This window comes from Fistularia commersonii, chromosome 21 (assembly GCF_037954325.1).
Source record: "Fistularia commersonii isolate RoL2024-O1a breed Wild chromosome 21, RoL_Fcom_v1.0, whole genome shotgun sequence".
NCBI lineage: Eukaryota > Metazoa > Chordata > Actinopteri > Syngnathiformes > Fistulariidae > Fistularia > Fistularia commersonii.
In genome coordinates this window covers 6,289,890-6,303,660 of record NC_141304.1, presented here as the reverse complement: position 1 = coordinate 6,303,660, position 13,771 = coordinate 6,289,890, and the positions used below count along the sequence as shown (strand labels likewise).

The following is a 13,771-nucleotide window of genomic DNA, read 5'->3' as shown; positions in this document are numbered from 1 at the left end:
CTTTATTGTGGGTCACTGGTTTCGCATACATTAAAATACTACAGTGGCTCATTCTTGTGATTACTTTGGGAGATTCCATGCATTTTGAAAGGTACACCTTTTCATTATGATTATAACATTCTTGAACAGAATTAGCGTTTACCTCATTCGTGAAGAAAAAAAAAGGAGTCCGATTTTTTTTTGCACCTTCTGCATAAATATTTGTAGCGGTGATCTTAGTCAGCATAATATATTTTAAATTGCATTTAATTTGGTTGATTTAATCCTAGAATGCTTATTTCTAATTGGTGTATCGTAGGGAACGCTGGTTCTTGGAAGAGCCTGTAGATGGAGTTGTGGCTGGCTGCATCCCATCTCACAGTATTCCTCTCGCTCACTCCCTGTTTAGAAAATCCCATTATGAATGGAGTCCATGCCAGACTGGAGGGGTGAGCCAGGTCAACATCTGTCTGGGGGGGTGGGGGTGGGGGGGGGGCAGCTTTAGCCCCAGCCAGAGAACAGGGCCTGTAGGCCGGGCCAGAGCTGCTCAGACAGGCCCCTGAGTGTGGGGGCGTTGTGACACATAACTGAACCGGCACAGGCCACAGTGTCAGATGACTCACTCGGATATGCCTCTTGCAAGGATGGCTTCTACAGGAGAGTAGATGTAAACCATACTGCACCCTGAGTTTGATTTTTTTTTTTTTTTTTTTTGTTGTTCTGGTTCTGTTTTAGCTCCCTGTAGCCAACAACTGCTACTGATGATAGTGAGCTGTGAGACATTTTTTTGAAAACCATGATGAACTTAAAGGGACCGTGTTTGTTATTTTTTATTAATTCTACATCTAGAGTATTATTTCAACTACTCTCTGCAGATATTCAGAATCACAAGTTGTCAACCTCAATTTCCTATCTGTCAGGCTGAGTGTGTGTCCTTATCATGTCTGGGCGTGTCTGCATCTTATTTAGATCTGCATCTCTAGAGACCATCTGCCTATGTAGTTGAGCACATATTAACTCGTATCGGCCCCTCTATTATTTGCCTTACACGCGGCACCATAAATCTGCATTTGGTTCCATTTTCACCTTCTTTAATGATGAAACCCTGTGTTTTAAAGGCATTTATTCTGCTTCATATAAATAATTAAGTAGGCAAGTTCATTTGCTACTGCCTGACATGATCAGCTTCATTAATTGCTCTGGAATTGGGAGGCTAGATACGTTGCACAAGGTGAGGCCCGCCACCGACTCACAATAGCTGTAAATCATTCTACAGATTTGAGGAATACAGAGCACAGTCACCATCACTAGCACACATCCCCTGGGGGGGAGGAGGGCTGGAGAAGGTCTGTCTTATGTATCCAAACATATGACACAATCTGTAAGCTAGCAGCTGTGTATTTATATTTAACATCGATTACTACGATCCCTTTTTTTCAACAAACCAAATGCACACGCTGACACAAATAACCACATTGTCACTGTTTGTACATAGTGTATTTTTTTTTTTTTTTTTGATTGAGCGGGGTTAACTGATGCACATTTTTCCTACAACTCAAGAGTTTGTTTACATTGAGTCCTGTATTTTGGTGTTAATTGTGCACCCCTGGAGGATGTTACTGTTTTCACTCAGATTGGATGTTTCTCATGGAGATCTTTTGGCAGGCCTCACACAGTCGCCCTGTTTCCCATTAAAAAGTCATTCAGCAGTGGTTCTTCTGGGAGCCATGCAAGTAAATATATCCATTTCCATAGAAAGTGTTTTGTTTTGGAGGTCTAGTGTTTTCTTGGGCTCCACTGCTTTCACTCTCCTCAGGTTGGGTTCCTCTCTGATATATGCTGGACTCCATTTCCTCCATCTCTGTATATACTCCATAATGGAGAACACAAACAAAATCCACCCCCTCCTCTCCAATACCAATATGTACATGTCATCTGCAAGGGATCTGCTCCAGATGAGACAAAACAAAGGAGGGGTTCATTACTGGAAAATCAGCCTCCGAGTGTGTGTGCATGTTCGACAAGCAAACAAACAAAATATGTCAAAGAACAGCTGAACATGGAAACCTGCAATAAAAGTGAAATTATATGGGAAGGATATGTCAAATGTTTATACCTTGGCATGAAGTTGAAATACAACCTCATTGCTGTGTGTTGTTACAGCTGTTTCAGCCTGTCTTTCTCTCTCTCTTTCTCCTTGTCCCTATTTTTTTGTCTTAAGTTTTTAAGTCATGATGCAAGAATCTGGGACCGAGGCGACAAGTAACGGACCGGCCAATCAAAATGGGGGAACAAATGTGGAGGGCGGGTCCAGGGAGGGACGACCAAAGAGTACCACGCCATCCGTAGAGGTGACTGCGGCTGACCTCCTACATCTCCAGCAGCACCAGGTAGACCAGCACCCCTTTCACACCTGTCTGCTTTATTAAGCCATGTCAGCAGCAGGCCCACACCCTCTCTCAAAGTGCCGCTTAATATTTAATTCAACCCCAAAGTACAGCTAGTACATAAACACATTATTATTATTATTTATGTATAGTGAAGCACTATTTCAATATTTAAAGAGGGGGAAGTGCTCTTTCTTTGTGATTGTGTTTGGTTGCGGATGTGTTTATTGTAGCATGCCGCATCTGAAATCGTGGTAAAATATTTATACCGGTGTTTCGACATATTTTAAGTGTGTAGGTGCCACAGGATTTTGTTGACAGTTAAGAAACTGTCGCAATGAATGCGATGACAGTGTCCCCCCCCGGTTCGTTGTAAACACACATCACACTTGCAGTGATGGCAACCCTTTGACTGCGTTAGCCAATGAGGTGAAGAGATGCACAACACAGTGCTTGTTGGTGTAGCCGAAAAAAAAAAAAAAAAAAATCACCAACTCTGTTTTGAGTCAAAAAGACAAGCTCTTTCTGTATGTGTCAGTGTTATGTGTGGCACACGACAGTGTGTTTAAGGAAACAACACTGAAAAGATCACTGTGTCTTCTGCTATCTTGGTCTTTCCGACAGGATTACTAGGTTTGTTGTCAGGAGCTATTTGTTGATGATGCACAGGCCCCGTGCCGCTGTCTGTTGTCACAGTACATCTATCAGCATTTGTATTGTGGGGCAAACAATGCTGGAGCACGGAAAATAGAAGAACTGTAATACATGTATATGCAGTTGAGCAATAACTTCACTTGGTCGTTCACTGTCTTTTACCAACTGTCTGTAGATTCATTCATTCTGTGATATTTTGACACTAACGAAATCATTTTAGCGAGGTGATGGTTAAAACATTATTCATCTCCAAATGACAGTTCATACAGTCTCCTGGTCAGATAAATTATATTCATGGATTTTAGCACGATCGAAAAATGACATACGCGGTCAACATATATTTGTCAATAACCATATGATGATATTGAACATTACATTTAGAAAAATGTTTAAACATACATTTTCAATGCATTCAACTTCTCAATAGGGTCAGTACACCTTTATAATCCGATGCAATATGCCATAATTACTTAATATCAACCACACATATACACATACACAAATAAGATGCAAACAGTTAGAAATTACCCCGTGTGTGCCTTGGAAGAAGATACATATTTTTTTCTCACTTTTTAAGAGAGACAGTATTTGGAAACCTGAGAAAAATGTTAGCCGATCTTAAACCTGAAAGGGTGTGTGTGTCTTACTCCTCAGCCTCAGTGTTAGGCCTTTAGGCCTCTTGAGATATTTTCTTCATCCCCACTCCCCTAGTGCCAGATCTAGCCCCAGACCCCACCTTCCACACGTCTTTTTTCCAACTTAAAATGAGAATGTCGTCAGTGAGAAAATCATAGCCATACTGAATTCATTACTGCAGTAGTCACACAAAACCACGGATAAAATTTCAATAACTGCAGGCCACAGTTGAGTAAACAGTTGCACTGAAACTTAATTCCTGTTGACTTTTCCTTCATTCTTTGCCAGGGGCACATTCTGATTCGCTCTGCAAAGACAACAGGGTTACAACTTTGATGAATGTTAGGCAGTGGAGAAGGGGAGAGAAAAAGAAATGTGTCATGGATGTGCACTTGACACCAACAAGGGATGGAGATAAAGCTTACCCGAATTGAGCTGGCCATCCAAGCATATTGCCTCTGTTTTCATGTCATCCAGAAATAAGTATAACTCTTCGGGATCCGCCGTGGCATTTAAAAGAAGGAAACACATCCAACTCTTTGTAAACCGTGCATTGCAGGCCAACGACTATGCGCTCTGCTTTCCGCAGTGGTACATAGCTAGCTCATTTACTTTATTTATCAAGCCATTCCGTTGGCGCTGTGTCTTGCAGGTTTTGTCAGAAAGGGAGTTGCATTGATTGTCCTGTGTGCAGTCACTGTGGCATGCTTGCGGAGAAGCAGTAGTCTTAGTTTGAGCTTCTGACACTAGGCTTTGATAAGCTGCTTACTACGGTAGTGTCACCACTAACACAGGCAGTCACTCCTTTATTCTCCCATTAGGAGAACCCAGGATTTTCACTCATGCACCATGAACCATGTTAATTGTCTCCAAGGCGTTACAATCTTCATTCAATCACTTAATACTATTGAACTTTTTGTTTTAGTCCAGGTTTCCTTTTAAGTCTCTTCTTCAATGTCTTTCCAAATGTGTGTTTGGGTGGTGCAATCAAGGTTTTTTTTTTCCTTTTCTGCTTTTCCTTTTTTTTCTTTTTTTTTTTGCATTGTTCAGTCTGTTCTGACAGACGATTGCACTATTTTACTCTTAGGTAACGCAAACTCAATCTAAAATCTTCTCAGACTCAAAGTGCAAATTTTCAAGAGTCCCTTTTGAGAGTGAGAACAACAAACCGGGCAGTGACGTATCATTTATTCTTATTAGGGAACATAACTATGAAAGACAGTCCTCATTAATAAAGATGGGGGATGAAATAATTGTAATCTGTTTGATTATCTTGATTCTGACAGGGGAATTCATCTTGTAGACTAGACAGATTTGGGGGAAGTGGACCATAAGCTTGATTTAACCGTCTCTATTAGTAACTGAAAACTGTTTATTAAGACCTGAGGGGGGAAGAAAAGGCATTGTCTTGCTAACAGTCTTTTATCGATACTGTGGAAATTTAGATACGCTTCCCCTCAGCCATTTCAGTCACAGCTCTGTTTCTTTGAAGTTGTTTGGCTATGATAAATAAATATTTCACTTCTACAACAATTATATAACATGTTTCATCACGAAACAATAGATGCTTGGCCATGAGTCTAAATTTGAAATAACTTAAGTTATCATCAGTCAGGTTTGTATGTTACTTTTTGTGCTGCAGAGGTTTTTTTTTTTAAAGTGTTTATGAGTTCATCTTTTTTTGTGATTTTAATGTAAATGTTTTCCCGAAAAGGTATTGTGTTGTCAACAGTGCCTTCCCCTGCCCTTTGTGGTCTTAGAAAAACACGCTGACAACTGTTTTGTGGTGTCACTTTTCTATGCTACCAATACATCAGAAGACCTTGAAGAGCTTTGTAAACGATTTGCGGAAAACTATCATCTCACAACTGCTCACATTTAAAGACAGGTTTTTAGTCTAGGACTGAGATTTTACAAAGACCGTTGTTTGAAACAACCTCACAGGGTCACCATTTACAAAAGTAGAACTAGATTCTTTCAGCAATTTTTTTCCCCACCATGCAATGTTTTCAATGAGTATTTGCAGAGCCTCTGGTTCGCCTTTCGTTCTCCACTCAGTCGAGGTACGTTGGAGACCTGACATTGTACAAGCCGGTCCATTCTGCCGATAGCTCCACCGTCTGCTCCTCTCTTTGCATGGTCCATGTTGATCGGGAAGTCCTCTGCCTTTCACGTTCATCAATACAGCCAACAATTACGGTCTCTTGTCACCAACGCCACTCTGGTGATTGTTGGTCTACGAGGTTTTCAGTTTCCAGTTTCATTCGAGCTCATCTATAGCTTGTTGATTGTGTTACGTCACCGTAAAGCCTGAAAGATTTGCTGTAATATCAAACACGTTTGATATTGTTGTGAGCCCAAGACTAGGAAAAGACTGATCTAAAAAAGTTCAGGTTACCACCTTATACTTTACAAACGAGATAATGGGAGCATGCTTTGACTACAGTAAAACTTGCAAAGTTTCATGCCGACCGTAAAAATCGCTTGGTATAAGCTCAGCATTATGTGCATTCAACTTTATACACATTGTTTCTGTAATATTTTGTCACATTTAATTCCCCAAGGGGCTCCTATCATTAAAGTTATTAAAGTATAGAATTGATTAATATTAGATACCAAGTATAAAAGTTTGATTCAGTTTTTTTTTTTTTTTTTAAATGTTAGAGTAGTTCTTCAATATCAGTCGACCCCTCCTTCCTAGTGTTACTCAGCAAATATACAGCAACAATATTCCAAAACAAAAATGGATAGGCATTGGTTTTTAGAACATAGCATCTGAATACTTTTGAAACTTTTTTTTACAAATAAGATATATTTTTTTCTTCTTTTCTGCTTTGCACGGTCAAGGTGTCCGAAATATTGCGTGTACGGAGAGCAGAGAGTGACACGCCACAGCAGGAGCTACAGTTAGAGCTGAGTGAGCACAGGTTTCCTGTTTGCATAATGCAAGTCAGACATGGTCTCTCGTGGATGCTTGAGAAGGTGGAAATGCATGTCTCAGCCATCGTCATTGAGTTCCATCCTGCCAGGCTTCAGGGGGAAGCGCTAGATGATAAGCCTTGCTATCACAACACACACAATAGAGGTGTAATGGCAGTGCATGGCCTGCTGGTTTCTGGCATTCTATACACATTGGGGTTAATGTCCAAACAGCAAGTGAACAGCTTCAGGTCAGAGATGAGGGCAGGGAAGCTTTGCTGCCTCAGATCTCACTAATCGCATGTATCCTGCTGCAGAGCTTATGCCAAGAGGAGAGATGGTGCAATAGTTTGGTTGAAATACATATTTATGACGTACCAAGAGAATGCAGCCATGTCACCATACCCTTAAATTGAATTTTTGTCCATATCACAGTGTTTGTTCTATGATATCAGTTCAGAGCAGTGGTGCATTTCTAAACATGGGATAAATATTTCTTTCTTCTTGGTGTTGTTGACCAACAGCTGTGATTGTCCTACTGAATAAATTGCTAGCTTGTCAATTTAATGATGCAACGGCATCCAAAGTTTGGAAACAAAAGTCAATACTGTATTTTTCTCAGCCCAAATAGTGCGGTTCTATATTTGTACATATCATATTTATCACATCATATCATATTTATAATTATATGTATTTGAGCTTGATGGCAAACATAAACCGCCTAATTAATCTTTTGGCAAAACATTTGACATTGCTAGCGCAGCATGTTGAGTAGATCTTGATTTTTTTATTTTTTTTTATTTTACAACTAATCAGCCAAGTTATTCAAATGTGATTTCCCTCATGTTGTCTGTTCAACCTCCAATATATTACAGTTTCTATATCAGGAGAGGGAGCTTATTGCGAATATGGCAATATTGTTACGAGGTACCGTACCAAAGCTGTTTTCAGTCTCTCTGCCTGTTTGTGACATGACCCAACTTGCTCTGGTCACAAACTGGTGCTGATGGGACTGAAACTGGGGTAACAGCTTCACAAGTTTGTGTTTTCCCAGATGTGTGAATGACGGCGTGAATGGCCGCCTCGATATATTGCCCACCTCTCGCCCAATGACTGCCGGGATAGGCTCCGGCCCCCCATGTGACCCTGAATGCAAGATAGCGGTACGGATGATGAATTAATGAATATTAAACTATGGATTTGTTTTTCTGAATAAGAGCTGGAAGTGCGGCAGCCACGTCACAATTCTTTCCTCTTGTCTCTAATTAAGGACCATTTGGCTTACAATTCAAAAAATGCGCACGGAGCCTGTCTTTGGCAGTCAGCAGCATCTGTCTATTGCTGCCATAATGTCCATCCTCCACCTTCAATTGACCTCCCTCCTGCTCAGTCCAATGAGAAATCTTTAAATTGGTTCCCATCTTGCTAAAAAGTAGTGGGTCTCAAATAATCATGGGTACTGTGGCACAGTGCACGTTAATACAGTACTCAGAACAGAGGTAGTTTTAGCGGGAGGAAGTGAGACGAGAGTATACCCCATTAGCCCTGGAAGCGAGCCTAATGTAAACACAGTTCGGGGAGGCAAAGATGTTGAATGTCTTTCAACTTTTGATGAGGGCAGTCACTTCGATTGCAGGCCTCTCACTACAAAACCTACCTTTCTTTCCACACATGATGCACCACATCAGTAGCTCAGCCATGCCACCCTTGCAAAAGGCCCTTTAGAGTTTAGCTCTTTGCTTTGAATTTGGCTCTGTGTGTTAGCTTTTTCCAGCTATATAGCTAGTTTTATAAAAAAAACAAAAAACAAACAAAAAAAAAAAACTAACAGTGCCTTACTGAAGTGTTCATATCTTAATGATGATAAAAACAACATTTTGACAATTTAATCTGTTTAATTAGAAGAGGATACTTGCAACTACTTCTAGTTTATTTCAATACATACTATACACACACACACACACACACGCATATATATATCTTTTTTTTTCATAACACTGATGTTGCCTCCACAAATTCAGAGATAAAAATACTAATACTGGTAAGTCTCCCCTTTTTTAACAAAGCGGATCACTCTGAAAGAATCTATGTGTCTACAGTGTCCGTGTTGATACGTCTTCCTCTCAAGCAGTTCTCAGGTATCGCTCTGTATATTGTTCATATTGTCACAGGAGGCCAAGCACAGGCTCCAACTTATTGGAAAATCTGTGAAAGAGGATAACATCAGTGTTATGACACTGCATATTGCCCTAAATTGCTTTATTGGTAAAATGATAGTGCTCTTCCAATTTGAATAATTTTATAGAATCCTTCACAGAACAGTTTAATTATGTTATCACACAACTGGCAACATCTGTCTTTATACCACAGCACATGACAGTTTTATTACAGGCTAAATTTCTTTGCTGGTTCTGGCAATTGATGTGTGATTTGATTAATAATCACACAGATGGAGGTGAAAATTGAACAGTGATGCGTTGCTATTTAGGAAAAAATGGGGGAAATGATTAAGGAAAAAAACACCTCATATGACTGAAGATTCCTTTTTTTTTATATCTGAAACTTAGACTTCATACCAGATAAATAAGCTATATTATTTTATTATTTTTTGCTTTTTACAATTTTTTTTTTTTGTCTAAGACAAACAATTTAAATATCTTTTTGTACCTCAGTTTTCACTGAGTATGATTTTTGGTAGGTAACTTACCTCCCACATATCCTTTGTCTTGTGGACGTCATCCAAGACCGCCAGCCTATGAACTCATCCATTTTGTTGAGTCTACCTCCAGCCACCCCTCTCCAACTTGGGAGAGATGAAGCACAGGTTGCATGTGTGTCAAACCCACAGTTTAAAATAGTTGACTGTTTCTCTGGTTGACGTCCTGTTTACACACACTTTGGTTATGTGGGCAACAGGAAGGGGATCCTTCAGTTGTTTGACTATGTGGAAATCATAATGGACACGCGTGGGAGCAATATGCATTTATATTCAGCTATCTGTCATCGTATCAAAGAATTAAAGAAAAGAAACTATGCACACATATTTCAAACATAGTTTACAGTGATTTGCCATCGCTGACTTTGGCAGATAGATTAATATTATCCTGTGCATTTCAGGGCACATATGAGCAAATAAGCAAATGTGCCGTGAGTGTCTCACTGAATGACTGCAATATTAGCTAAATTTGAAATTTTGTTGCTATTTATTCTGGATTTGTTAGTCTCTTTCTTCCATGAGACATAAAAACAAGGGAAACTCAGTCTTCTCTTCCTCTTCCTCCTCATGTTGGCAAACAAAACCCTGTAAATCAAAATCAGCACTTGTGAAGGACAAACACATAGTTGTTCCTTGTTGCCAACTGTTTAAACTGAACCAAAACAAACAACACATTATAGCACCTTAGTTTTGTACAGCTTTCTGGAACAGAGGAGTGACAACCAAACATGATTACACATGTTGTGTAATGCTCTCCGTGTGTATTAAACAAACAGATCTGCTTAACAAGGATTGCATTATTTGATACATGAACAACAAGGAACAAGGTGTATAAGGGGAACTTATGTTTGCATAAAGCCAAATACAAAGCTTTTGACTTTTTTCCTTGGTGTTCAAAAATTCGTCAAATATTTAAATAATACAGTATGTTTTCAACATTTATCTTGTTGCATGAAATCCCTGCCTTAAATGCAGGTTGATGTCATCTCTGCAGGACTGTCTCAGAAAATTAGAATATGGTGATGACGTTCTCTATCTTCTGTAATGCAATCAAAAGAACAAAAATTACTTTCTCATGATATTCTAATATTTTGAGATAGGATAATTGAGTTTTCTTAAGACGTAAGCTAAAATCAGCAATATCAAAATAATAAAAGGCTTGCAATATTTCAGTTGATTTGTAATGATTCTGGAATGTAGGACATTTTTGTTTTTGTAATTGCATTACATAAATATCACATATCAAAATACTCTAATTTTCTGAAACACTCCTGTATCATTTGATTGAATATGTTATCATACAAAAAAATTCCTCACAATTCCATGACTTTTTTCCAGTTGGTCAGCGTCTGACCAAGTCTACACATTTTTTTTAATTTTCTTACCTACATTGAATAAAGCGCAAGTTCTTTTCATTAATTATCCCACTCTTCTTAGATCAAATATTATGTTTTAAAGAGCCACAGCTTGATGTGTGATTCGCCACTAGAATCATCCTTCATATGGGTTAAGAACAACTAAATGGTGAAACATGAGGGAATGTGCAATATGAAAAGATTTGCTCACCTACTGCAGAGATTATTAACTCAATGAGGCATTAATTCCAATGCATTGACTACACAGAATACATTAAAGCTACAGCATCACATCACATCGCAGTTGTGTCCATACTAATGAACATTTATTTCAAAAATACCAGTGGTGGGTCAGAAATATGGCACAGTATTCCAAGTGCAGTAATGACATACTGTTGCAGTGCCTACAACTTGTCTGACAAATGTGATTTGCCCTTTTATCATTTTTTCATGCGGTAATTTTATATCTACAACGATTATGATGGAGACTGGTGAGCAAACCTCAAAGTTGAGTGTGGATACTAATACCTCCTGTGTAAAGGATGCAAGAGCACGCTGGTGTATTTAAGAGGGACTCTTGTTGTATGGTGCCCGGATGTTTTTGGATGGGCACACTGTGTGTTTTAGCTGAAGTTGGCAACTCTAAACTTTGAGCAAGTATTCAAAACAGCCGGGTAATGGAAGACAGAGATACTGTTGGATTTTAGATGGCACAGAGGCCTGGGCTGGGCAGAGGGCTAAAAAATCCTCAATGTTTTATTTACAGTAATGGTAACTTTTGAATTCTCCACATTGTATGACACATACATTAATCCTTGCATCTGCACACACAGGCACAAAGAGTAATTTTGCAGTGTTTAACTGAACAAGTTTCTGTTTAGTGTTGTAAATAAGTAACCGTTTTTTTTTTTAACGGGGCCCCCGGAGACTTTGGATGGGGAAGTACACCCACTGACATGACTGGCGTTAATAGCCATTGTTAAAACAGTGTTTCACTAAACCCCTATCTCACACCCAGATGGAATGTTTACATTTGGTTGAATGATAACGCCAATTTATTGGGAAGCTATTCTTTGAGGACTTCCAGTTTGACCCAATTTATTAGGGAAAGACTTAAGGATGCACAATTTCTCTTGGGAAAACATTCAAGCACTGGGCCCATTCATTTTTAATGAGAGCACTACTTTAAAAACTTCATAGAATTAATATGTATCAGTGAAGTATTTCCTATGCATAAAACTTCAGGGTAATTAATATTCATAGGCTGTGCTTGTTAACACCCTGATGCTAGTGCAATGTAGATCCAATTAACATAGAATGGACCCCAAGGATTTGGGCAGATAAGGGTTAAATGGACCATTGAAATTGAAACCGGGGCTGTCTCCTTTTAAAACACTTATTTGTTTAATAATCCCTAATCCTTGCTGGCTGCATGAAAGGCTGCAAAGGTAGAGTTTTTGTTTTTGATTATTAGCTATGTTTTTGTGTGAGTGCTGTGTTTGGGTGTGTTTGTATAATTCTGTAAATATGTATGGATGTGCATTCATGGCTTATGCAACCGAATATGTTCTGTTGCTTGTGAATGTATGAATACAGGGATGCGTCTATGACGCCAAGCTAATTGAAAGTCCTGTAGTGAGCCTGGATTTATATTCTTATTCATAATTGTTTGGCACAATATGGGTAACAGACATCAGTGCTTATCCTTGGTGTTACCCAACAAGCACCGGCAGCACTGGGTGACAGAGGGGAAAGTGCTAGATTTCCATGGGAACTCGGTTATATTACGTTATATCTCAGATTCGTATACGACTACAGCTAATGGTAAGTTCGGCTTTAGTCAGTATTCAAAAGCCTGGAGGAAGATAATGGTTGTCTTGATGTATTTTTCCACCATTGTTTGTCAACATCCATAATCTTGTGAGGTAATATTTTGCAAAGAGTTACAACAACTATTCGCATGGGATTATGTTCAGTTAAAGAATGTGTATGTATCTTCTTTTGAAAGTATTTACTGCTATATCTCTAAATTTCTCATTTGTTCAGCACTTTGATGAAAAGTGCTTCATAAACATATTACCAATATAAAAATTTCTATGATTTGACAACAGATAATAATGCAGCCCTTTTATGTGTTCTTAAATGCTTGTATATTTAGCAGTGCGGGGGCCACTTGCTCTGCAGTGACATGGATGGCACAGTTTAAATGCTGATTTCAAAAACACACATAAATAATATGATAAGTAAATATGGATTGTAATATACATATTCAAGTTACCAGAAAAAAGCAAGTGTTTCGTCTAAGATCCAGGGAAAAATGACAGCTCTGTTTTTGGCACACAGAATGCAGTTTGATAAATGACCAATGCTCATGATGAAATGAGCCTTCATTGAAGTAAATATGCAAGGCCAGCCAGTAAATGTATAGGTCTCTTGAAGTAAATTTGATTGTTTGACATGTATTCATCCAGTGTGAAGTGTGTATCAGTGATTAATAACAACCCTCCTGCATCTTCAGTGTGTGACATGGCCCCTATTTGAGAGAAAAATGGTGCAGGTCGGTATTCACTGGTGAATAGTTGTATACCATTTAGAGAATGATATGCCATGATGGGATGTCTCACCATAAATAATAGCAATGGCACCTCTGCATCCTCTGAATGACATGCTATAAATACTTAGCCAGGCCAGAGACAATGGTTCACATAAATCCTTTGGCAATCTTTTTTACTCTGTACAAAAAAGGAAGCATTAGGTATTTAAATGTACAATAAAAAAGCAAATGTTTTTTCTCTCCTCAGTTAGTGTCAGAGAATGGAAGACCATGTTTGCCGCACACTCAATGTGGTCTCTCTTCTACTGTTGTTATTTGCTTGTTTACAATCTTTGACACGATGTAATGGGATTCCTGTGAAAGTACCAGCTGGTAAATGGTACAGAAAATAAGACAGTCCTCTTTATGCCTATCCCCTCCTCTCTTTTCCCTTTTCTCCCCTTCTTTTTTTCCCTTTTTTTTTCTCCCTGCAAACAGGGGAGTGCGTTCTGCATTTGACTGAAGGAACATGAGCCTCGAATATAAGTAACTGTTTTTTGCATTAGGTACTCCCTGGAGGTAGGGGAAAAAT

The 13,771-nt window shown here is 39.0% G+C and overlaps 1 protein-coding gene across 5 annotated transcripts in view; it reads left to right on the top strand.

Annotated features, from left to right (window-relative positions):
• Positions 1-13,771, top strand: part of foxp1b (forkhead box P1b) — a 154,519-nt gene that overhangs the window by 71,996 nt on the left and 68,752 nt on the right. For all 5 annotated transcript variants that reach the window (XM_086167869.1, XM_086167871.1, XM_086167868.1 and 2 more), the window contains exon 5: positions 2,201-2,369. In XM_086167869.1, the coding sequence (XP_086023995.1) occupies positions 2,211-2,369 (159 nt within the window). In that variant the 5' untranslated portion in view covers positions 2,201-2,210. The remainder of the gene's footprint in view (positions 1-2,200; positions 2,370-13,771) is intronic.